This window comes from Neovison vison, chromosome 9 (genome assembly GCF_020171115.1).
Source record: "Neovison vison isolate M4711 chromosome 9, ASM_NN_V1, whole genome shotgun sequence".
In the NCBI taxonomy this organism is placed as follows: Eukaryota; Metazoa; Chordata; class Mammalia; order Carnivora; family Mustelidae; genus Neogale; species Neogale vison.
This window is the reverse complement of record NC_058099.1, coordinates 42,945,806-42,972,015: the sequence shown is the minus strand read 5'-3', so window position 1 is coordinate 42,972,015 and position 26,210 is coordinate 42,945,806. Positions and strand designations below refer to the sequence as shown.

General features: G+C 42.5%; 1 protein-coding gene across 3 annotated transcripts in view; it reads left to right on the top strand.

The window, feature by feature from the left end:
• The window catches only part of TEK (TEK receptor tyrosine kinase), a 94,785-nt gene that overhangs the window by 31,589 nt on the left and 36,986 nt on the right, over positions 1-26,210 (top strand). For all 3 annotated transcript variants that reach the window (XM_044265557.1, XM_044265556.1, XM_044265558.1), the window contains 6 exons: positions 8,419-8,730; positions 17,198-17,308; positions 19,292-19,444; positions 23,238-23,369; positions 23,681-23,821; positions 24,563-24,691. In XM_044265557.1, coding sequence (XP_044121492.1) covers positions 8,419-8,730; positions 17,198-17,308; positions 19,292-19,444; positions 23,238-23,369; positions 23,681-23,821; positions 24,563-24,691 — 978 coding nt within the window. The remainder of the gene's footprint in view (positions 1-8,418; positions 8,731-17,197; positions 17,309-19,291; positions 19,445-23,237; positions 23,370-23,680; positions 23,822-24,562; positions 24,692-26,210) is intronic.

Here is a 26,210-nt window from a genome sequence, read left to right as displayed (position 1 = left end):
ATCATATCTCAGGAGGTACTATAACCTCAAGAGGTGGGAACTGACTCAGTTTTTCTCACTGTTATGTTCTCACCACCTAGCACAGTGCCTGGTATGAGCGAATGCCCAATAAAGGTTTCAGGAGGAAAAAAAAAAAAAGAACATGTGTTACTTATCCTGAATGGAAAATTTCTGGTATTCTAAGGTGGGGAGAGGTTGCCATTTCATCCAGGAGACAGACAAGGACCGTATTTGGCTGGGAGGCAGGGATGGGAAACAGGCATGCCCTTTGGGCAAACAGGCTTGGCACAGCTCCTGGTGAGATGTTAGAGATGCACAGCCTAGTCACATCAAGGATGTCCTTCTCTAACTCCAAACTCCCAATTATACAATAAAAAAGTTAGCAACTTCCTTCAGTTATTTCTAGTCTTGTACGTTTTGGCATCTTCTCGTTAATTGCCCAATACCTTCTTGGAAGGAACCTTGAGGATAACAGTTAGTCCTCAGAGACTTACTACATACATAAAAGGATCATGAAGAACAAAAAGATATTAAAGTGTTGGAAGCATGCCTGGGAACTGGATTTCTTCAGAGAAGGCAAGAAAGCAGAGAAGATACTAAAAATATTTTAGCACAGACACATAGAATGGCTCTAGTAGTTCTTAGGATCCGATAAGAAGAAACTAATGCCAACTTTAGGATGGACTTAAGAAAGAACATTCTAGAAGAGAGTCTTATCAAACACTTAATCATTCTTAAAACCCTGCTTTGTAGTTACCCTTTCAGGGAAAAGTATTCTGTCTTCTCATATCCCTTTTGCTTTATCTGAGTAAGTCTAATTCTCCTTCAGGCCAAATGTCACTTCCTGAGGGAAATCTATCTGATCCACAAACCATCCCCCCACCCCAGCCAAGTCTGATTAAGTTCACCATTATGCTATCCCATAGTCATCAGAACTTGTCATTCTCTCTCATACTATTTATCATGGTTCCAGGGTACATTTATTTATGTACCTAGTTTTCTACATCTGTCTTTCACATTTGCCTGGAAGCTACATGATGGTTGAAATCATTTGTTTTATTTATTGTTGTGTCTCCAAGATGGAGTACAGTCACTGGCACAGGGCGGTACTCGGGAAATTTTTTTAGTAGATGGATGAACATATAAATGACTTCATGACAGGCTTTTAACCCACAGATTAATTTTCCTTTTCTGGGCAGTATATAAAAAAATAATAACTATTCTGCCAAATATCCTGGGTAGTTTGGGGGTTGTCTTGGCTTCTTCAGCTCTATGCCAACTCCCTCATTCCAGAAATGCTTTGGTTAAGATAGTGTTCATTGACATTTTAAATATTTGGGAGTTTAAGACATCTACTGCTGTTGCTAAGCTGAGACATCCAAGAACAACTTGAAAAGGTTTTAAATGTGGTCAAGATCAAATTTCCAAGAACTCATACATACAGTTGTTCTAGTCTATGGTCATACTACCCTGAACGCGCCCGATCTCGTCTGATCTTGGAAGCTAAGCAGGGTCGGGCATGGTTAGTACTTGGATGGGAGACGTACAGTTGTTCTAAAGACATGATATCTTACTCCAGACACATATCGACGAAACTTTACCAATACTACAAATCTAAGGTGTTAAGAAGCACAAATAAATGGCCTCAGTATGCAATAATTTAACCTGCTTTTTCTGCTTACCCTGCCAGTCCTTTGAAGATGGGGGAGCTGGTTTAATCAGAACTTCATCATCTGCAAACAGTCTCAAACTTGAATGTGGGAAGAGAGGGACAGCAGGCTAATTGGAATAAGCATGTTGTACTGCATTGGAATGTATTCTCATTGATAATCATATTTAACCTTTCAGTTTTTTCATCTGTAAAAAGAAAAGTAGTTAAAAGTGGTGATCTTTGAGGCTTTGTGTGTTTTTATTGAAACAAATTTTTTAAAAGATTTTATTTATTTATTTGACAGACAGAGATCAGAAGTAGGCAGAAAAGCAGGCAGAGAGAGAGGAGGAAGCAGGCTCCCCACTGAGCAGAGAGCCCAATGTGGGACTCAATCCCAGGACCCTGGGATCATGACCTGAGCTGAAGGCAGAGGCTTTAACCCACTGAGCCACCCAGGTGCCCCTGAAACAAATTTTTTTTCCCAAATTTTTTCCCCAAATGAAAGCTTACATGAGTGTAAATGTAAACAGATAAAAGCTAAGTAGCTCATTGAGAGCATGTATGTGTGATAATTTCACCTCCATCAGTCTCAGAAACTTCTGGAACAACATTTTAGAAAACTGAGAAATAACTCCTTGAAATAATACAGCTTGAAAAATGGCTCCATCTCTAATTTCCAAATCAGTTAATTTCTATTGTATGGGTATTCATTTAGGTCCACAATCCTTTCTATAATAATTAAAAAAATATATTTTTATTTAAAATATTTTAATTACAGCATAGTTAACATACGGTGTTATATTAGTTTCAGGTATACAATACAGTGATTCAGCAAATCCATATATGACTCGGTGATGTTCAAGATAAGTGTACTCTTGGGTCACCAGGGTGGCTCAGTCCATTAAGCGTCTGACTCCTGATCTCAGTTCAGGTCATGATGTCAGGGTTGTGAGATTTAGCCCCACATTGGTCTCTGCTCTTGGTGAAGAGGCTGCTTCACATTCTCTCTCTCCCTCTGCCCCTCCCCCAGCTCCCGCACACTCTCGCTCTCTCTCGAATAAGTAAGTAAATCTTTAAAACAACATTAAGTGTACTCTTAATCTGCACGTGACCCTATTTCACCCATCTTGCCGCCCACCTCCCCTCTGGTAACCATCTTTTTATTCCCCATAGCAAAGAAACAGTTTTTTTGCGTTGTCTCTTTCTCCCTTCTTTATTAATTTATTTTTTAAATTCCACATATGAGTGAAATCATATGGTATTTTTCTTTCTCTGACTGGCTTATTTCACTTAGCCTAATGCTCTGTAGCTCCATTCATGTTGCTGTGAATGACAAGATTTCATTCTTTTTTTATGGCTGAGTAATATCTTATCGTGTATATGTGTGTGTATACACCACATCTTTCTCTGTGCATCTATTAGCAGACATCTGTGCTGCTTCCATAATTGGGCTATTGTAAATACGGCTGTACACATGGGGTGCATATATCCCCTTGATTTAGTGCTTTTGTATTCTTAGCATAAATACCCAGTAGTGCAATTACTGAATCATATTCTTCTTTAAATTTTTTGAGGAGACTCCATACTGTTTTCCACAGTGGCTACACCAGTTTACATTCCCACCAACAGTGTGCAAGTGTTCTTTTTTTCCAAATCCTTACCAAAACTTGTTAAAAAACAAGTTTTTGATTTTAGCCGTTCTGACAAGTGTGAGGTGGTATCTCATTGTGGTTTTGATTTGCATTTCCCTGATGCCGAGTGATGTTGAACATCTTTTCATATATCTGTTGGCCATCTGGATGTCGTCTTAGGAGAAATGCCTGTTCATGTCTTCTGCCCATTTTTAAATTGGATTATGATTATTATTATTGGTATTGAGTTGTATAAGTTCCTCATATATATTTGGATACTAATCCTTTATTGGGTACGTCATTTGCAAATATCGTTTCCCATTCAGTAGGTTGTCTTTTAGTTTGTTGGTTATGTCCTTTGTTGTACAGAACTTTTTATTTTAGTATAATCCCAATAGTTTATTTTTGCTTTTGTTTCCCTTTCTTCAAGGGACATATCTAAAAAGATGCTATTATGACTGATATCAAAGAAATTACTGCTTATGCTCTCTTCTTGGATTTTTATGGTTTCAGGTTTCCCATTAAGGTCCTTAATTCATTTTTAATTTCGTTCTGTGTACAGTGTAACAAACTGGTTCCATTTTCATTCATGAATGTAGCTGTCCAGTTTTTCAACACCATTTTGTCAAAGAGACTGTTGTTTTCCCTTTGCATATTCTTACTTCTTCTGTTGAAGATTAATTGACCATGTAATTGTGGGTTTATTTCTGGCCTTTCTATTCTGTTCCACTGATCTATGTGTCTATTTTTCTATGACTATTTTTTTTTGTTTCAAATTTTTATTTAAATTCCAGTTAGGGGTGCCTGGGTGGCTCAGATGGTTAAGTGGCTGCCTTCGCTCAGGTCATGATCCCGGGGTCCTGGGATCGAGTCCTATGTCGGGCTCCCTGCTCCGTGGGGAGCTGGCTTCTCCCTCTGCCTCTCTTTCTCTCTGTATGTCTCTCATTAATAAATAAATAAAATCTTTTTAAAAAGATTAATTCTAGTTAGTTAACATATAAGGTAATATCGGCTTCAGGAGTAGAATTTAGTGGTTCATCACATATAACACTCAGTGTTTATCACTAGTGCCCTCCTTAATCCCCATAACCCGTTTAGCCCATCCCCCGCCCACCTCCCTCCATCAACCCTCAGTTTGTTCTCTATAGTTAAGAGTCTCTTATGGTTTGCTTCCTTCTTTTTTTTTCCCCTTTCCCATATGTTTACCTGTTTTATTTCTTAAATTCCACATATGAGTCATATGAGTGAGATCGTATGGTATTTGTCTTTGTCTGATTTATTTCACTTAGCATAATACACTCTAACTCCATCCACATCAATGACTATTTTTAAAGAAAAATATTTCTTTGTTTTAGTTAATGAGTCATTATTCAAAGCAATCTTAAACATAAGAAAATCTAAGGGCAAAAACAATTTATAAACATTTCGAGTGTACCACAATGCAGTTTAATAAGCAAATGTTACTGTGAATGATTAGGTAATGTGTCCTATAGCAGACAAATGACAGAGTGAGAGAAGTAACATTTTAGGATATTGGGCTTCAACTGTGATGGACAATCATTTGTTAACTTGGAAGATGCCATGTCATGATGGAAAGCACTTCTTTATAAATAAGACACATTTTAGGCAAATATTAAAAAGTGTTTGCAAGGTCTTTGCTAAAAGGAAAAATCATATCAACCCCCAAAGCATGGAAGATGACTGAAATTCAACATGCGTCTTACTTACTCATACAGCAAACTTAGCCTTTTCCTTGATGCTAGGTGTGTCAAGAACTAAGCACTGGATTGGACTAGAGCCCTTCAGACCGTGCCTGAGGTGAAAGAACTCCATGCCAGTCCCCAGTGGGACTTGGGGAAGACAGAGTTATAATGTAGGAAAAGGCGTTAGGCACAGGAAATGATACTGGTGTGAGCCTGGTCTGTCTTTTGGCAATTTTTCTGAGGCCCGTGTCCCCTGTAGCAGATTTCTCTGTGGCACCAGCTGTGTACCTACAGTCACATCTTTCACAGTGTCTGTGGCTGAACTCTTTCAAGAAGCCACAGGCCACAGCTGTACCCATGGCGTTAGGGCCCCGGCTCCTTTATTCTCTTTGAGAGGTCAAGTATGGTTACTCTTCTCCCTATTCTCAAGGGTTTTTTCTCTTTTTCTTTTTAAACCCATGTTTTTCCCCCCAGCATTGTGGAATGGTATCACATTTCCCACTAAAGAAGAGACAAAGAGAAAAATGCATTACTTGGATGCAATCCAAAGAGATTGGGATATAGGGACAAATGATGAGAGACACATAGATTCCTCTGGCTCTTGATTCCTTTCCAAATACAACTTTTTAAGGGACGAGCAATAGCATTTACTTTTTACATTTGATTTTTATGTGTAGGTATTATTCAAATGGTTCTAAAAGCCAGCGTACATATGTATATGGTGACAAACCTTCCTCTTATCGTGTCCCCCAGGTACCCCACTCTCCCCTAATGGGTCACTCTTGTTCTCAGTTTCACGTCTCACCTTCCAGAATTGCTTTAGGCATATGCAGGCAAGTTACAAATGCATACCCTTGTTTCAGGAAAATTAAGTAGATGATTTTTAAGATCCACCCCAGGAATCTGGTAGGGATTTCTTCTCTTCTCCATAGCTCACATACAAAATCCTCCTGACACCTCACTGTAAATGGCATGACCAAGGACCGACAACTCACTGGTGGGAGAGGGCTTCCTGTAAGTGGCATACTGAGTAAGGGGAGGGAAGCCTAGTGCAGTCTGGACCCGCAGAAGTTACATGATTTCCCTTTCTGTCAGTGAAAGTAAAGGGAGAGAACTGGGAGCAAAAAAAGGAAAAAGAAACCGGATCCATACCCAGAAACCATGTAGAGATGAAGTGTGGCTGTCTTTTCAAATCAGCTGCGTTTTCTATTATTTCCTAACATCCTTCAAAAACCAGAGCCAGCGCAAGTTCAGTGAGTTCAGAGTCAGTCCCTCAGTTTTGGCAAGTCACTCACCTAGTCCTAGAAATGAGCCTCAATTGAACCGGAGCTGAAAGAATTACGGTGTTTCCTTCCTCTGATGACTCTCTCTGGGAACATGCCTGGAATGAGTGAGTGTGGGAGACGAGGTGGTATCCACTCCAAGGCACAGCTGGACCTACGTGTGGAGGGGAGCTGGGCTCCAGTGTTATTTTTGGAGGCCCTAATTCCATTGCTAGTTTTCCTCACTCATCCTCTTACAGCACTTTTTAAAATTATTATTTTTTTAAATCACAATCCCTGTCTCTTCTCTGGAGATCGTGAAGTTACCATTGAGGCTTGGAGCAAGATACATGCTTCTTTAGGGTCAGGTTGGGAAACCCATTCAAGGCAAATTTTGTCCCTCAGTCCCAAATATTGAGTTAACATTACAAGAAAAAAAATATATAGCTCTCATTCCCACTTACATTAAGATCGGTCTAGGACATTCTTCTTAATTAATCAGACAAAAATGTAACTCCTAATAGTGTCCTTCTCAAAATATCACGGCGTCCATCCAACACTGGCAATTGCCATTAAAATTCTAAGAGGACTTCATGGCAAGCATAATGTCTGATATAAGCAGAGGCTCAAAAAAGATCTGGTAGATGAATACCAGTCAGCCCTATATACTCAGCAATTGATCACCTTCCTGTGGCATTTTATAAAAATTAAAACATTTGCTTTTTCTTTCTTTAAACTTAAAACATTTGCTTTTTCTTTCTTTAAACTTAGTACTTCTCAAAACAGCCTTTTAAATTTGGGCAAGGATGTCAATTTAGACTCAGAGGAACACTTTCATATTTAACTCATTATTCTAGAAGTCAGAGTTGTAAACTTGAACCAGGCAGATCTGGAATAAAATTGGTCCATCCATCCATCCACCCAACCACCCACTCATTCAACAAATATTTGTTAAGTCCTACATGCAGGGACTAGGCATGCTACTCCTATATACGTCAGTGTGAACAAAACAGCTTCTCTCCTTCACGGAAGAGAACTTTTCATCCATCGTGCTTGACCTCACTAGCCCCCAGGTCATTGCATGTAGACTTGGGGATCAGCCATCACCTGAGCCAGTGAATACCCTTCATCCTGGTTTTCCACACTTGAGAGGAGCAGAGATTTCATTAGTTCATCTTAGAAACTTTGGAAATCAGAGGAGAAGAGAGAAGAGGGAGAGAACCTAGAAGAAGGCATTTTCTTTTCTAAAATGTGCTTCATCATTTATGGAAAAACTTTTAAAGGCCAGATAGGATTTCATTTTCACATGTGGGGATGGTTGAGGTTTGGGCCTAGATGTTCAGAAACAGAATTAAGAGAACTGAAATAATGGTCATTGTAAACCCCATAAGATACAGTGCTTAGTAAGTTTGGTACTTTATCTCATTTAATCTTTACAGGAATCCTGCAAAATGGGTCTTGTTAGCCTCGTTTTTTAAAATAACTTTATATATTTTTTAAGATTTTATTAATTTATTTGAAAGAGAGCAGGAACGAGAGAGAGCAGGAGCAGGGGGAGGGAGAGGGAGAAGCAGACTCTGCTGCTGAGCAGGGACCCAGACACGGGGCTCCATCCCAGGACACTGGGATCCTGACCTGAGGCAAAGGCAGATGCTTAACCCACTGAGCCACCCGGCACCCTTGTTAGCCTCATTTTAGAGATGAGGCAAAAGAGGCTCAGAAGGAAACGTGGCCCTCACTCAGTCCTTCTCTATGGAATTCTTTGATAATGAGAGTACCATATTCTCATTAATTTTTAATAATTATTACTTTCATTAATAATTACTGGCAATAATGCTATTGTTGTGAGTTTAACTCAACAAGCATTTGCTGAACACCTAACTAATGTCACAGACACTGGAGTGGGTAGAGCTATAACGCACAGCTCTGTTTGGGGGGATGGAGAATAACTGAGAGTCCATGGCAGCCGCGGTGTGCAGTGGGCAGGAAGGGCCCGTAGTGTCTAGGTGATGCCACGGTAAAGAGTTTCAGATCTTGTCCTATGGAACAGTAGCATTTTAGAAGGACGGCTCACCAGCTATTTTCAGCCAGGACTCTGTAAGCCCCCATTTATCCCATGGAGCCACATTAATAACCTTCCTCATGGATGACGCACCTTCTTTCTTTTTCAGGAACAGTGGACAGTGCCATGGACCTGATCCTGATCAATTCCCTACCTCTGGTGTCTGATGCGGAAACGTCCCTCACCTGCATCGCCTCTGGCTGGCGCCCCCATGAGCCCATCACTATAGGAAGGGACTTTGAAGCCTTAATGAACCAGCACCAGGATCCACTGGAAGTTACTCAAGATGTGACCAGAGAATGGGCTAAAAAAGTCGTTTGGAAGAGAGAAAAGGCTAGTAAAATCAATGGCGCCTACTTCTGCGAAGGGCGCGTTCGAGGAGAAGCAATAAGGATCCGGACCATGAAGATGCGGCAGCAAGGTAACATGTCCATTCGTCGGGGGCTGTGGCGTCCGCTGAGGCTCACACAGGGCTTGTCTGCGGCTTGTCTCTAGGATGCACATAGCATTCGGGAGCAAAGACACCGGCCAGTCCGCCTCACCCACGTTCGACCCCTTCGCCGGACATTGTGCCTGGTTCCTGAGATGAAATGAACTGTGATACATATTGTGCTAAGGTTTCTGTGGCCCTTATGGAGATAGGAACATGTTACGTGTATGGAGTAGGGACATCCCAGAGACGCAGACAACTGTCCATGCCAAGATAGGAGCTGTTTTGAGCTTTCTAATTGAGTTTTCATTTGTTTCTTTGTTTTGCTTGCCCCTGAGTATTCTTAACAGAAGTCACTGTTTTCAGGGGACCATGTGGTAGAAATAAGAAGCTTAAAAGGGGAGCATCTATCAATAACTTAACTGGTTCCTTAGTCTGTCGGTTATCTGTGGCCGTGGTCATGCTGTGTCCCACACCACCACAGACCCCAGTGGCACGCCACAGTAAGCATTCACAGCCTGTGGGTGTAAGTCAGCCGGGCGGATTGGGTGTTCTGCCGTTCCTGTTCTGCCGTTCCTGACCCGGCTTTCTCACACGTGGATGTTGGCCGACGGTAGGTGTATTATGCCGGCCTTGGCTGCACCAGCCTGGGTCTGTTCCATGTGTCGATTTTCCTCTCACAGGTTTAGCCAGGTGCACTCTCAGAGATGGCAGAAGTGCAAGAGAACAAGAGGAAACGCACAAGGCTTCTTGAAACCTAGCCTCAGTGTTGTGCGCTCTCACTCCTATCTCATTTCTTTGCCCCAGAAAGTCAAATAGCTGAGCCTAAGCTCACAATGGCTAGGCCTCCCACAATTAAATGGCGAAGATGACGGAGACGGGGAAGGTTGAAGCACTGGGGCCCTTCCAGCCCGCTGCCATTCTTGGAAAGAGACCATGGTTTCGTTTTGGCACTCGAGTGACCACACTTAGCTCACAGAACCCTGGAATTTTGAAGGCAGATGTTGAGGGGTTTCTGCAAAGGGGCACATTATTCTTAGCTACCGCCTCACAAGGCAGTGATGGGATGGAACCTTTGTCCCAATATACAAGTGGCTCTAAGCTAAGTCTTTAGGTCCGTCCACCAAACTGATGACCACTGGAGAAGGCAGCTGTGCATATTCTTTAATGGTTCTGTTTTGCCCTAAGACTCCCTGGCCTGGACAGGTGGGTAGACTCCTGGTATCTTGATGCTGCTTGCTGGGAGGGAGGCACAGAATTGCAGCAGAGATGACCTCTCCTTGTTCTGACTGGAATGATCTGGCCACTCATGTGTCAACCCTTTTTTCTGAGCTGGTCATACCTCTAGAGGAATCCTTTCCAGATTGATGTCATCGTATCCACAGGGACCGTGGCCTGAGAAAGTGTCATTTTAGGAGATAATGACATTGTGAACTCTTTAGGGTTTGATTTTTCATTGCTAGACTGATCCACATAAATAACATAGCTCTCCATCTGTCTCTGATGGGCTGTTTTTTAGCTAGGAGTCTGCTTTTTTTTTTTCCTTAGCCCAGTGTCTCTCTAAGTTGAATGAGCTTCTAGACCAACCGTGGGTCTTGGTAAAATGCAGACTCTGATCCGTAGGTCCTTGTGGAGAGTCCCGAGATGGTGCATTTCCCACAAGGTCCCAGGTGGTAAGATTCCTCTGGGCTGTGATAATTAAAAGATTTGAAGGCAGCAAGCTCATTTTGAAGTCAAAAGTGATAAAATAACCATTCATTACAAATAAAGGAAAAGGTTTTCTTAGCAAAACTGCACCGGTCACCTTTAAATGACACTAGGGTGAGTGGGAAAGTGCACAACAGACGTTCCCAGGAATGCAGCTCTCCGGTGAGGGAAGAGAGTTTGAACAAAGGGATGTGAGGTGTGCCAAAGCTATCAGAGCTGAAGAGTCAGCCCTGTTATGTTCCACACGTGTCATTCGGGATTTGACTTGTGTCAAGAGTTAGTCCTTTCTGCTGACGCTTCCACATTCAGAATGAAGATAATCTGAGATGTGGGCCCCAGTGCCTTCGTAGGAATGAAATGTGGGGTGCCACTGTGCCCTTTTCAGGCTGGTATGGGTCTGTCCTTGATGGTGTAGAAGTAAGAACCTGCAGAGTATATTAAACCAGAATTTTGGGAGTCAAAGACCAACCATAACAACCGCTCCAAACCGAAGGTCTAGGCCAGCGCAGGGAAAAGAGAGCTTAAATTCAGCTAAATGAAGTGAAGGCTGGCTTGCTGGCGAGAAAGCATGGGGAGAAGATGGCTTTTAGATGTCTTTTCTCATGAGTTTTAATTCTTTCCCCACCACTCACCAGCTCTGGGGCCCTGGACAATTTCTTTAACATCCACTGGTCTCATTTTTCATCATCTGTGAAATGAGTATAATGATACCTTCAAAATACCATGAGTGCCTTTCCATGAAGAGTGGATGGATACGGTCGACATGTTGCTAAAAGCTGGGGTGAAATGAGACTTTGCAGAGTGAGTTACAGAATAACAATAGTGGTTTGTAAATGCTGGGAATGGGATTTTTAAAAAAGATTTTATTGATTTATTTGAGAGAGAGAAAGCATGAGAGGGAGAAGCTCAGAGAAGCAGACTCCCTGCAGAGCTGGGAGCCCGATGCAGGACTTGATCCCAGGATGCCAGGATCATGACCTGAGCCAAAGGCAGTCACTTAACCAACTGAGCCACCCAGGCACCTGGGACTGGGATTAAATGACCTGTGACCTGACTGCTGAGCCTATGTGGGTAACCGTTATCATACGCTTGGCACTTCCCTCCCACTTGCTGTTATCCCCCCTACTCCATTCTGAGCACACATTTTATAAGGTAGAGCCAGTCCATCGGAAAGCCTTGCAGGGCACTCCAGTGCACAGTGTAGAGACATGGGCTTAAGCCTCTGCAACTGAATCATAGGATGTAGGGAAAACTCCTTCACTGAAATCATTTTTCTCACTTGAAAAAAATGATGGAGGTAGAGATTTTACCCCAGACATCTGAGAATCAAAGGAGATGGCCAATCTATCTGGCTCCTAGTAAGTCTTCAATAATCATCACAGTGCCATGGAAATCAGCAATAATTTAGTAAGACTATTTTTCTACTCAGTTGTGGAAAAATGTAATACCATCCATTAACGTAATTGTGCAAATGTATACAAAATAGGAAAAGAGGTAGCGCGCTTTCTCTCTTGCATTTTAATAACAACATCACCGGCTGCTGAACTGATTCTGTTTCTTTCATTGACCATCCAGTAGCTGAAATGTGGTGGGAGGAAAGTGTTTATCCTTTACGGTCAATCAGGAAAACCTGCACGGCTCTGTCTTTGTGACACTATTAATTCCCTAGCAAAACACCAGGGGATCTCAGAGGTGCCTGCGCAGGGACATAGCAGGATAGGATAAACAGCAACGTAGTCCAGCTTGCTGCTGACTCGTGCATCTGGGGAGGAAGTGGAAAATCCATTTGAGATGGGCCAAAATACGCTTATGTTGGCTCTCACACGCCAAACAGTCAAACCATTTTTATCAATGGCATCATGCAAAAAAATCAAAAGCAGTTTGTTCAAACCTCAGTGGTGATTTCATTTGGGGGTAGGGAGGTATAAATGAAGTTTGAGACCTTTTTACATCCAAATGCTGTCTCGGTGTTCCATCAGAAGGAAGCATAGGTTATTTCCTTCCTATTTTCATCTGAGAAATCGCTTTACTTTAAGAACATCAAACTTTGCAGGGGCGCCTGGGTGGCTCAGTGGGTTAAAGCCTCTGCCTTCAGCTCAGGTCATGATCTCAGGGTCCTGGGATCAAGCCCCTAGTCGAGTCCGGCTCTCTGCTCAGCGGGCAGCCTGCTTCCCCTTCTCTCTCTGCCTGCCTCTCCGCCTACTTGTGACCTCCGTCTATCAAATAAATAAATCTTAAAAAAAAAAAAAAAAAGAACATCAAACCTTGTAAATATGATTTGTGACGTTGATAGAGAGGAACTATTTCTATCTAAACCAACACAAATGAATGTGTTAAAAGCAGAAAAAAAAAATAGGAAAACTTGAGATCTGATTCATTCATATATTCTTTCATTTCCCAAGTACTCTTAGGCCTCTTTTTGTGTCACACATGGGAACTAAAGTGACGATAACATTTCCTGAATACTTCTGTGCCTGACATTCCCCTAGCAATCTTATAGACATTACTGCATAGTTTAGTCTTTACCAAATGTATCTCTGATGAGGACTGTTAGGACCTTTATTAATAGATGAGGCTTAGATCAGTTGCAACTTAGATGCAGTCACACACCTGGTTTTCATTGTCGGATCTGGAAAGGTTTGCTCGGGCTGATCCCAGAAGCCAGGCCCTGGCCAATACCCTGTACTGCCTTTCAAAACAGATGTGAACTTGTGTCTTGGAGCGTTCGGGCTAGCAGGGGTGCTGCTAGCGGGGGCTGGCATGGGGACCTGTGGGGCCTTCGGAGAGCAGTCTTGAGGCACTCACCCTGGATCCCAGAGGAGGGGTAAAGTTCCTGGGGAAAGGGACATCTACGGAGGGGCCGAGGATGAGTGGGACTTGGTGAGACATAGGGGGAAGGAAGGAGCCGAGGAGAGGGAGGAAGTTCATGACTTGGGTATGAGTGATCCGTGGTCCTTTTGTAGAGCTGAGTACAGTTCAGAATGGCTGCCGTTGAGAGCTGAGGCCGTGGACTTGGAGTGAGATGGGTCTGGAGAGCAGGCATTGTTGAGCAAGTGGGGGCATCTTGAGTTCATGTCTCAGCTTCCACATGGATTCACTGTCAGGAAGCCTCGGGTAAGGGACTAAGTCACCCTTAACTCCATCTCCCACATGGGTCGACAAATGGATACACCATCTTTCTAGCACACTTGGGAGACTGCACAAAAAAGTAATGGGCATAAAACTATGTTATTACCCTTAGTCTCTATCATTAAAGGAGATACCCAAAATTGAACTCAATTATTTTTCATCAGTGAGAAATATCTTTGTTTATAAGTGTTACTATGACCTCTTCTCTTCATCAGCCCTTAAGGAATAGGGAATCATGTTCTTAGTTAAACTCTGTCCATTAAATAGCCCATGCAAATGACCTTGAACAGTCATCTTCACACTCAGTCCCTAGCAATCTCATTGATAAACGAGGTACTAGGAGTTTAAAGCCTTGTGAGTAGTAACATTATATAGCCTCTGAAAAGCTTCCAGACCCAAGGAATCTAGTTTAAATCCTGACTCTCCCATGAATTTGCTGCATGAATTTGAACAAGTTACTTTACCTCTCTGTATCTTAATTTCCTCATTTGTAAAATTAGGATAATTGTAGTACCTATCTGATAGAGATATTGTGAAAATTATATCTGTATAAAGTGCTAAGAAAAAGTCGTGCCTGATCGTAGGCACTATTGAAAGGTGCTTATTATTTTCATGATCCTGTCAAGTCACATGACATTAATCTGTGCATGCTGTAGACCAGCGGGGCTCCAGCAAAGGTCAGTGTGAAGGTTGTAGATCCCTATATTAGTACTCAGCAGAGTACAGTCAATTTAGAGCCATTAATGCAGGAGTGGGAAGGATGGGTGGGGTGGACTTTGCTGTTACCGTGTTTCTACCTAAGGAGACAGGGAGCTTAGGGGACACCTGGATGGCTCAGTGGTTAAGCATCTGCCTTTGGCTCAGGTCACGATCCCAGAGTCCTGGGATCAAACCCCACATTGGGCTCCCTGCTCTGCGGGGATCCCGCTTCTCCTTCCTGTCTCTTGCTCCTCCTGGTTGTGCTTTATCTCTCTCTGATAAATAAATAAATAAAATCTTAAGAAAAAAATGAAAGAGAACAGGAGCTTAAAAGGCACAAAGTCTAAAATAAGAAAGAGCCACAGAGTGGGGGAAAAAGAAAAGCCCCTTTGGAGCTGATCCTCGTGGGGAATGGCAGTTCCTTTTCAGGATACGATGCTGAGTGAGAAGTTCCATGGTCAGCTCCACCGTCAGACCGTCACACAAAGGGGCAGAAAATCAAAACAAACCACAGAGAAAGGAACAACAGTATAAAATGGTCACAAAAGGTTCTCTCTGGTTCTCCTGCTACAGAGAGCAGGAGCCGCATGTGTCAGGACTGCTTGAGGAAGCCCCTTGTCACTGCGAGCAGGAGCCCCAAGTCCCCCTGCCAGTCATGCATGCCTTCTCTGCATGCTTGATCCGTCTCAGTCCCCATGAGGAAGCTGCCCCTGTTGTCTGTATTGCACATGTCCACGCAGCCGAGCTGTCGTTTGTTTATATTTGGGAAGGATGCTGATTGCTTCTAAGTCCCCCTGCGCGTGGAATCCATCATTTCATATTCCCCAACAGCCTTTTAAAGTGAATACTTTTACTTCTAAATTAGAGACGAGGAAGCTGAGATGTTCAGAGGTTAAGTAACTCCTTCAAGGAGGTCCAGTAAGTGGTGGAGCCACTTTGACAGCCCAGGACTGTCTTCTTCCAGTGCTCCCACCGCCCTTGGGTCTGTCCCATCCCCCCTCTAGGTGCTCCCCATGTCACCAAAGGCATTGATGGGGGTATCCTGGGAGGGCACTATGCCTGGGTGTGCAAAAAGACAAGAACAGACAGATGAACCTAAGGCTGAATCCTGCTGAGTGCAGTTCAAGGCATCATCTGCACCCAGGGTAGCCCTCTAAGCCCATGGTGTGCACGTACCTAATCAGCCTCTCTCAAGGCACCAATCTGAGAGCCACAGAGGAGCCAGGAAGGAAGGCTGATTCAGCCTGCTGTCTGCAGAAGGCTTGCTCCTGGGCTGAAATGCCTTAGGCATCCAAACGTCGGGGCATAGGGTGCTTTGCTACTGATGACTAATTTAGGTGCATCTGGTCAGAGAATTTGTTCCACGGGATATTAGTTCTATGTTATTTATGGAGATGTGCTTTGTGGCTTAATAAGGGAGACAATGATCTTAGAACTGGGTACAGGGATCTGTGAACAGCCAACAGATCTTTAATTGTGTTACTCAGTAATTTTTGGAAATTTTTGATGGATCAGTTTTGGGAAGCTTCCACAATGTTTGTGGGTTTGTCAGTTTCTTCTTTTAATTCTGTCAGTTTCTGTTTCGTGGGTTTTGAACCTGTTGTTAGATGCATATATAAGTTCATGATTACTAGATCTACCATTTTTTATATCATGTAAAGACCATCTTTATCCTTAAAATTTTGTTTTGGCTTTAGAGTCAATTATTTTTTTCTGACATAATTATTGCAGTACCAGCTTCTTTGAATTATTGAGTCTGGCATACATTTTTCTCTCCCTCAGTCTTATGTTTTACTATGTTTAATGTGTAGGTCATTAAAAAGTGTGTGTGTATGTGTGTGTGTGTGTATAATATATTTTTAAAAAATTCATTCTAGGATTCTCTGGCTTTGGACATACATTTGGCAGAATCTATCTTTTCTGTATGCTGTGATTTTTACTTGGGCTTTTTTCTCCTCTTTTATGTCCCTCCTGGCCTCCATGTTTAGGGAAGTTACATATTCTGATTCTCTTCTTTAAGTAGTGATCCTTAAATTTGAAAAATTGGCTTAATGTGTATGTCAATTATACCTGAATAAGGCTGAAATTTTAAAAAATTGGCTTACCTCAGTAAAGCCTAAAATTAATCCCCCCTTATTCTTATAATTGTGACTCTCTATAGATTATGGCATAAATTAAGGGAATTCAGAAACTGTTGTGGCTGGAAGAAGGCTAGAAGATTTTATCCACATACCTTGTCCAACAAACTGAAGGACTCAGACATATATATACATACATACATACATATATACATACACACACACAAACTTAAGAGGAAGAAAGGAAGATACTGGATCTCATCTTTGCCTTACTGTCCAATATTCCAATATTTACATCATTAGTAATAAGTCCAGTATTGTGCTGATTCCATTTGAAAAATATTTGCTGCATTCCAAAGCAATTAGAATTAGTTGGATCAACACAACCCAGAAGGACCTTGACCCAAAAGGGAAGAGCCATTTGGCAAGTCTCTAACCACTTCTATTCTTTTCCACTTTGAGAAAACTTGGTAGGAACTGGAGAAGGTTGTTTGATCCATTGTTACTATAGTTTATAGCTAAGGTCAGGTCTTAGTTTGATATCAGACTAATCAACATAAAGTCCTTATCTCCCCAACTAGTTGTATGAAAACAAAGTGTTTATGTATAGTGTGTATATATATGTATTTATATTTTTATGGAGAGAATGAGTATTCCTTTCACCACATTTTTCAAAACCTTAATCAAGTTTAAAATCCGTTAGCTGCCATCGATTTTCCTGTCCTACAAATCAGCTGACTTCTGGCAAATGCCATCCCCCATCTGTTGAAGTTCCAAGTTCACTTGTTCCTGGAGAAAATGTGTGACCTCATTTTCTCATTTGTTTTCCTTCTTTCTTTCAAAAGCTTCCTTCCTACCAGCTACTTTAACCATGACTGTGGACAGGGGAGATAATGTGAACATATCTTTCAAAAAGGTGTTGATTAAAGAAGAAGACGCAGTGATTTATAAAAATGGTGAGTATGTGTTTCATTTCCTGCCAGCACCATGGTGTGAGACATTAGATAGCATGAAATGTATTGGGTCATTATCCTGGTGCAGTCTTGGGGGCAGATGTTGCAAGCAAAGCTGTTACGATGCAAAACAGTTGAATCTTATTAAAGAAGGTCTATGAGTCACTGTGGTTGGTTGCTTAATTAAGTAGAGATTCATATACATAAATGAATGTATATACATTCTATATTTATGAGTATATAATATGAAATTGTGAATGTACAATAGATTCTCCCTTAAGATGTGATAAGTGAGGTCCCAAATTCATCCATGTAAACTGAGGGTTGCTTGATTGCAAGGTTAAGGAAATTACCAGATTGAGCCTGGAAGCCAACTGGAAGTAGGTCTGGGAGTCCAACTGTGTCTTACAAATCTGTCCAGTTCCAGCTGTGATTTGGCACCCTGTGGTGGCAGTTGCCTGATCCAACTGGAATATTGATGGGGACTATGCTGAGTTTTGTGGGTGGAGAGGACTTCCAGATTGCAGCAGCGATTCTAGGTTATCTCCTGGTTAGCTGATTAGTCGGCTGGGTGTCTTTGCCTATTCATCTCTTCCCGCAGAAGATAAGCACTTTAGTTTTTTTTTTTTTTAAGATTTTTTTTTAATTTTTTAAAAAAATTTTAAATTTATTTTTTATTTTCAGCATAACAGTATTCATTATTTTTGCACCACACCCAGTGCTCCTTGTAATCCATGCCCTCTATAATACCCACCACCTGGTACCCCGACCTCCCATCCCCTGCCCCTTCAAAACCCTCAGATTGTTTTTCAGAGTCCATAGTCTCTCATGGTTCACCTCCCCTTTCAATTTCCCCCAACTCCCTTCTCTCTAACTCCCCATGTCCTCCATGCTATTTGTTATGCTCCACAAATAAGTGAAACCATATGATAATTGACTCTCTCTGCTTGACTTATTTCACTCAGCATAATCTCTTACAGTCCCGTCCAAGTTGCTACAAAAGTTGGGTATTCATCCTTTCTAATGGAGGCATGATACTCCATAGTGTATATGGACCACATCTTCCTTATCCATTCGTCCACTGAAGGGCATCTTGGTTCTTTCCACAGTTTGGCGACCATGGCCATTGCTGCTATAAACATTGGGGTACAGATGGCCCTTCTTTTCACTACATCTGTATCTTTGGGGTAAATACCCAGGAGTGCAATGGCAGGGTCATAGGGAAGTTCTATTTTGAATTTCCTGAGGAATCTCCACACTGTTCTCCAAAGAGGCTGCACCAACTTGCATTCCCACCAACAGTATAAGAGGGTTCCCCTTTCTCCACACCCTCTCCAACACATATTGTTTCCTGTTTTGTTAATTTTGGCCATTCTAACTGGTGTAAGGTGATATCTCAATGTAGTTTTAATTTGAATCTCCCTGATGGCTAGTGATGATGAACATTTTTTCATGTGTCTGAAAGCCATTTGTATGTCTTTATTGGAGAAGTGTCTGTCCATATCTTCTGCCCATTTTTTGATATGATTGCCTGTTTTGTGTGTGTTGAGTTTGAGGAGTTCTTTATAGATCCTGGATATCAACCTTTTATCTGTACTGTCATTTGCAAATATCTTCTCCCATTCCGTGAATTGCCTCTTTGTTTTCTTGACTGTTTCCTTGGCTGTGCAGAAGCTTTTGATTTTGATGAAGTCCCAAAAGTTCATCTTCGCTTTTGTTTCCTTTGCCTTTGGAGACATATTTTGAAAGAAGTTGCTGTGTCTTCATACCTTTGGTGGTAGATCACGTAGACTAACCTATCTGCTCTATCACCGTAACTTTCTCAGTTTGGGGGAGAGCACTGCATGGCTCAGCCTTTTCATTCTACATCCAATATGCTAGAGCACGTTTTCTGTATCCAGTCAGAGCTGATGAAGTGGAGGGGCCAGATGGGGAAACGGAGTGTCTGCGTATGACTCACTGTTCTCCACTCTTCTCCCTCACCAGGTTCCTTCATCCACTCAGTGCCCCGGCATGAAGTACCTGATATTTTAGAAGTGCATCTGCCTCATGCTCAGCCCCAGGACGCTGGAGTGTACTCAGCCAGGTACATAGGAGGAAACCTCTTCACCTCAGCCTTCACCAGGCTGATAGTCCGGAGTAAGTGACTGAGAGGCCACAATCTGTGATGATTTGGTCATTAGGATTTTTAGTGGCAAATAACAGAAACTGACTCTGACTACCTGAGCAAAAACCAGGGGATTGGTTGGAAGTTTACTAAGGACTCTAGAAAATTGGTAGAATGGCTGACAAAGAAGTTTCCAGAAAAGATAGGCCCCAGGGAAGATCTGGGGCTCAGCGTGGGTGGGGGCAGATGGACTTTCTCTCAAGGAGGCTGAGCTTACTCTAACTGTGCTTCAGCAATGTTTTTCTATTTACTAAATTTGAATTCCCAAGATAGAGAATTGGATAGGCCTAATAGATATCAAATGTCTACTGGCTTACACCAATGAGCTATAGTTGAGTGTGGGGGCAACATACCACAGCACAGACTCCAGGACCTCACACTTGAATAGCAGCTTCATTCCCCTAAGAAGGGGGCATCACAGTGAGCTGGGCAGTCTCCCTGAAATGCATCTGATACACGGGGATGAGTTGGGCCTTCTGGATTGGTCTAATAGCTAGTTAAACATTCAGTCTCTGTGAGGCTCTTGGGTAGCTCAGTCAGTTAAGCATCTGACTCTTGATTTCAGCTCAGGTCACGATCTCAAGGTCATCAGATCAAGTCCTTCATCGGGTTTTGTGCTCAGCACAGAGTCCACTTAAGATTCTTGCCCCTCCGTCTCTCTCTGCTCCTCCCCCGTGCCCTAATGCTCTCTCTCAAATAAATAAATAAATAACACCTTTTTAAAAAACCACATTAAGTCTCTTATAAATCCTACACTGTCCAGACTATTTAACTCTCAAATGGGATTTCTATTCTCATGTTTGAAAATGTGCATGAGTTAGAGAATTAGTAAACACCCTGATCCCCCTTTACAACTATCAAAGTAGAGTGGAACTGTCAACCAGTAGTTTTTTTTTTTTTTTAAGATTGTATTTATTTATTTGACAGAGAGGGATCACAAGTAGGCAGAGAGGCAGGCAGAGAGAGAGGAAGGGAAGCAGGCTCCCTGCTGCACAGAGAGCCCGAAGCGGGGCTCGATCCCAGGACCCTGAGACCATGACCTGAGCCGAAGGCAGAGGCTTAACCCACTGAACCACCCAGGTGCCCCTCAACCAGTAGTTTTTAATAAGAAGTTGATTTATAGAAAGAAAAACTTGCCTTGAACTTCCTGGCTATCCCACGTATTCATGGTATGAAACAACCCAGGTCTAAGTGTTTGGGCTGCTCCGTCATTCTAATGATTGGAATCTTATAGTTTTTCTTTTTCTTTGCCTTATATTTATTCATTTGTTCATTCAACAAAAATCTATTAATCATAACTCTATGCCTAGTATTGTGTTGGTACGAAAATACAAGGATGAGAAGATGAATCACTGTCTCTTGGGTCATTCTCAGAGCAGTTACATCGGCAAATGGATAAATCGTTTCGCATTATGACCGTGGAAGTGTGAAAAGTGTGGCTCACCTGGTTTAGTCCCCTTTTATTCCACTGCTCTCAGGAAGAGTCCAAACGGCAGGAGCACGGTTGGACTTCATTTCATTTAGGTGTTTCTCTCCGGCCTATATAGCACTGCGTACCAGGCGTACTCAGAGTCCAGGGAAAATGGGCACATTTTCTAGTCCTATCAGAAACACCAGATGTTGACATATGGTAAAAGATTTAACTTTTTTTTTAATGTCAAAACAATCAGGACATAATATAGACTAGAATTTGAAACTCACCTGAAGTTTTAAGATAAAGTGAAAGATTTCAAACACATTTTGATCTCTAGCTATCTCTTGAGACTGCTAGGAGCACTCCTTTGCTTCAGAGTATTTTGGTGAAACTGAGAAGCATTGCTAATATCCAAAATAATTCTGAGAAAGTTTGAGTTCGGCTACAATCATCCGGTTTAAGAGTATTTTTCGCCAGTATGATTTACTTGATGTTTTAAGCAATGAGGTACGGCTAACGGTATTTGTCCATTTCTCATAACTCGACAGTATCTGTCCAGGACAAATTGAAATCTAGGAGTAAATCATAAGCTCCTTAGACTTTGTGCCAAGAATCACACTGGTTATATTTATAGCATTTCTTTTCAAAATAAATTCTCTCTCTGACAAAAGACTTCTTAGATCCAATGAATTTATAGGATTTCTCTCTCTATGCATAAATATTTGGTTTCCTAAAAATATAAAACCTCAGGGCTTTTGAAGAAAACCGCAGAAGCCTGATTGCATCTTGTTGCTTATCAAAAACCACTTTTCCTAGCTTCTGCATCTCTAGGAGATCACCTCAGTTTCCCCTTCAAGCTTTATTCTTTTGTCTTTCTCAGGATGAGGGGAAAAGCTGGGCAAGGTCTATAGATAAGTAGAGAGCTAGAGACGTAGTTCAGTGTAATAGGAAGCTCATTTTCTTCTCCATGGGCTGCCATCATTAGTTTTCAACACGTGCAAATAACTGTGATGTGGCTTTCAAGAAATCACTAATTGTGCAGAAGTACTTTCCCCTTTATATAGTAAGGCACGTAAATATTAACTTTTTGACATTTTGTAGCTTTATCTTTTAAATGGAAGTCTGTAAGAAAGGGTCTGTGTAGACAGTCTTCCTGATTGTTTTAGAGAAAATACTGATAACCAGGAATTCTCGCCAAAGAAATTATTACATCAGCCGTAGGCATAGGTCCAACCTTACCGCCGTGAGACTAACATTCAGGGACAAAGACACTCGTTCCTATCAGATGAGAAATTAAATCGCTGACCACAAAGGGTCATCCCAACCCCCTGCATTTTTTCCTTATATCAGAAGGTGTCTTTGGACCTAAAAAAATCATCTAAAATCACTAAATGTTAGAAAGAAGTAACCAGTAAATAAGAATCTAGGAACATTTAACCATTCTTGTACTTTAGGTTTTGTATAGCTTGTTTTACTTCCTGTATTTTTTTTTTTTTTTTTTGGGTGGACGCTAGCAGTTCCTGCTCGCTCCTTCAGCCACATCTTGTCTCTACAAACTGTGGACCAGAGGTTCTCACCCTCTGGCATGCGTTAGAATTATCGGGAGGACTTGGTAAGAATAGATCGCTAGGCCACCTCCAATTCAGTAGGTCACGGATGGGGGCTACATTTGAGATTTGTGTCTCTAGCAGACTCCCGGGTAATGGAGAAGCTAGTGGTTAGGGATCACACTTGGAAAACCATTGCTCTAGCTCTGATTGTACCTGCAGCTCTGGAAAATGCCAGGCCTTCCTCCCCTGCCCTACCTTTGCTTGGAACACACTTTGCAGCCTATCTTCTTTGCTAATTATGTGGTCATGCAGGTTCTGCTTGCATACCACCTCCTCCAGGAAGCTTTCCTTTCATCCCCAAGACAGGATTAGGTACTCCTTGTCTCTCTCTCTCTCTCTTTTTAAAGATTTTATTTATATATTTGATAGGGAGACACAGATAGCGATAGAGAGCACAAGCAGGGTGGAGAGGGAGAAGCAGGGAGCCTGACTGTGGGGCTTGATCCCAGGACCCTGGGAACATGACCCAAGTGGAAGGCAGATGCTCAGTTGACTGAGCCACCCAGGCACCCCTCCTTGTCTTTGTTGCTATCCTTATTTCCTGTTTCCATGTCTGTTTCCCACAGAGGACTATTAGCTTTTAAAGAACTGAGATTGTTTAAAAAAAAAAAAAAGAACTGAGATTGTATTTTTCTCTTCATTTACTCGTGTCTATTGAAATGACTGCCATGTTGTAGGTGTTCAGTAAAGGTTTATGGAATGAGTGTGCTCTACTCAGCAGAGCCTTGTTTTTCTTAAAAGGATGTGAAGCTCAGAAGTGGGGACCTGAATGCAACCGTGTCTGCACCGAGTGCAAGAACAACGGTGTCTGCCATGAAGATACGGGAGAATGCATTTGCCCCCCTGGGTTTATGGGGAAGACCTGTGAGAAGGGTAAGTCAGGAGTGTTTGATGAGCAAGTTCCGCATTTAAAAAGCCGTCATTGCTGGATGTAGAATTTTAACTCTGGACACTGTTGGGAACAGAAACTAAGTGGCCCAGTTAGGCCATGTAGGAACTCAGTGGGAATTGGAAAAAGGCACCCTTTCCTGAAGGTTCTTTATTGCCAATCAAAGTTGTCCCTGCCGCAGCTAAGATTGGATTGTTTTCTGTTTTCACTAGTCTAGGGAAGACCCGTAAAAGAAGACCCATACATTTCAAGGGGTTGAATATTTGACTCTGACTCATCTTTTCTCCCACCAAAGCTTGCGAGCTGCACACATTTGGCAGAACGTGTAAAGAAAGGTGTAGTGGACCAGAGGGCTGCAAGTCCTATGTGTTCTGTCTCCCAGACCCCTACGGGTGCTCCTGTGCCACAGGCTGGCAGGGTCTGCAGTGCAACGAAGGTACGTGCCAGTCACACCCCTGAGCAGAAGCGTTCCAGTAGGTACACCCGGGAGACCCAGCTTGCAGGAGATCAGAGCGAGGGGTGAACCTGGACTGTTCACTCTGCAATCCAGTGCTGAGCTATGGGTTGGTTTGGTTTTTTAAAAGATTTTATTTCTTTATTTGACACAGAGAGAGCAAGAGAGACAGTGAGGGGGGAGCACAAGCAGGGAGAGTGGGAGAGGGAGAAGCAGGCTCTGATCCCAGGACCCTGGGATCATGACCCGAGCCTAAGGCAGATGCTTAACAACTGAGCCACCAGGTGCCCCTGAACTACAGGGTTTTGAATCATAGATGTTTTCATTGCAAGTTAATGATGCTTTCATAATTGAGCATAAGACTCTGGACATTAGAGAAAGTGTTTTTCCTGCACATTATCTAGGGTTCTTATTAAAACACAGCCTCTTATTCCATAGGTGTGGACTGGGTCCTGGGGTCTGAGTTTCCCAAAACTCCCAGTTGGTGCTCCACGGTGCTGGTTTTCAGACCACATTTGAGTTGGAAAGGCCATAGAGATTTGTATTTTTTTAGTGGACTTTAGATATTAGAGCTCTGAGGTCCTATCCAGACAGGATTTGGGCTTTGAAAATAGAGGAAGAGCTTTCTTCTGTGGACCCACTAACATCACCTCCTAGCTACCCACAGACTTCGTTTTCTCCCTTCGTCTTGGTTCACCATGGTTCTGGGGTCTTGGTTTACAGCGTGCCAGCCGGGTTATTACGGGCCAGACTGCAGGCTTAGCTGCAGGTGCACCCACGGGGAGCTGTGTGATCGGTTCCAGGGATGTCTCTGCTCTCCAGAACGCCAAGGGCTGCAGTGTGAGAAAGAAGGTAAAGCAAGGTAACACTGTAATTAGGGCCGTGTTTAGCCTGTCTGCACTGGGCTTTGCCGGTTTTAATTCTTGCCCAAATTCCTCAGGCCCAAATTCCTCAAGCCACTTCTGTTTCCATCCAGAAGTTGGGAAGAATATACCCCAAGTTCTAAAGGACAACATTCTTGTCCTTTCCTACGGGCCCTCCTCCCGGCCTTCATTCCTCCTTCTGCGAGAGGAAACCACGTACCCTTTGTGGATTAGGGAGTGATGACTGGCTGGCGGAGGGCTCTGCCAACCCCGTCTGCTCTCTTCCAGGGCACCCATCTTTTCCCAGGGTATGCACAACAGGGGAGAATTCCTTTGGAGGGATTTGGACAAAGGATATTTTTGAAAAGAAAGATAGAAAAAGGAAGCAAAAAGAGAAAAGATGAAGCCTCAAAGCGCACTTTTAAGTAATTCTACTTCAGAAATTACCGTAGAGCAAGGGGTCCACAAACCCTGACCCACAGACCATTCAGTCTGCCATTTTTTTAATAACTTTATTGAGATATCGTTTCTAGACCATGAAGTTCATTCCTTATAAGTGTGCAATTGAGTGATATTTACAGAGTCGTGCAGCCATGACTGCAATCTAATTTTAGGATGTTTCTAATTTTAGGATGTTTCTGCTCCTTCAGAGGAAACCTTGTACCTATTGGCTGTAGATCCCATTCTCCCCGCCCCCACTCCGCCCCCTGGTAACCCTGAATTTACTTTTTGTCTCTATAGAATGACTTATTCTTGACACTGCATAAACTGTAGATGGGATCACCCATTATGTGGTCTTTCGTGACTGGCTTCTTTCACGGACCATACTGATTTTGAGGTTTAACTGTACTATAGCACTTCTCCTTTTTATTTCCCCACCGTCTGTTGTTGTAAAGAAAATTTGATTGTCAGGAGCCATACTAATTCGTTCAGAACATGTACTCGCTAGCTGCTTACACTCTACATCAGGGTTAAGGACTTCGTTATTAGAGAACTTCCAGTCTGCAGAGCTGAAAATATTTACTGTCTAGACAGAAAAAGCTTAATTCTTCCTCTAGAATATACTTTATAAAATGAAAAGATACATATTTTTATATATTTTCCCAAAATTTAAAAATAATGAACCTATATAACTTTTCCAACCCTATAAATCTAAACGTTCCAGAAGGAAATCTACACTCAGAGCAGCAAGACCAAGACCCTTACAGCTTTTTGTCTGTTCGTTTTTAAATTCAGAACAAATATGGGAGGAAAATACCAACAATTGTTTTCTCAAAGGCTTTGGCTTCGTTTTACTGTGTTCAGTTACCCCCCCACACACTGTTCGGACTTCTGGCCACAGGGCAGGAACCTGGGAGGGTCTAGGAAGGGAAGGAAAGGCCTTGGGGCTGCGGGCGGCCAACACGCCCAGGGATTTGACTTTTCAATTTCATGCTCGTTTACCTTTGCTGAGCCTGAAGTTGCAAAAGGTGGGAAACCTTCAGACCTAGATGCAGGCCCCTGGCTTT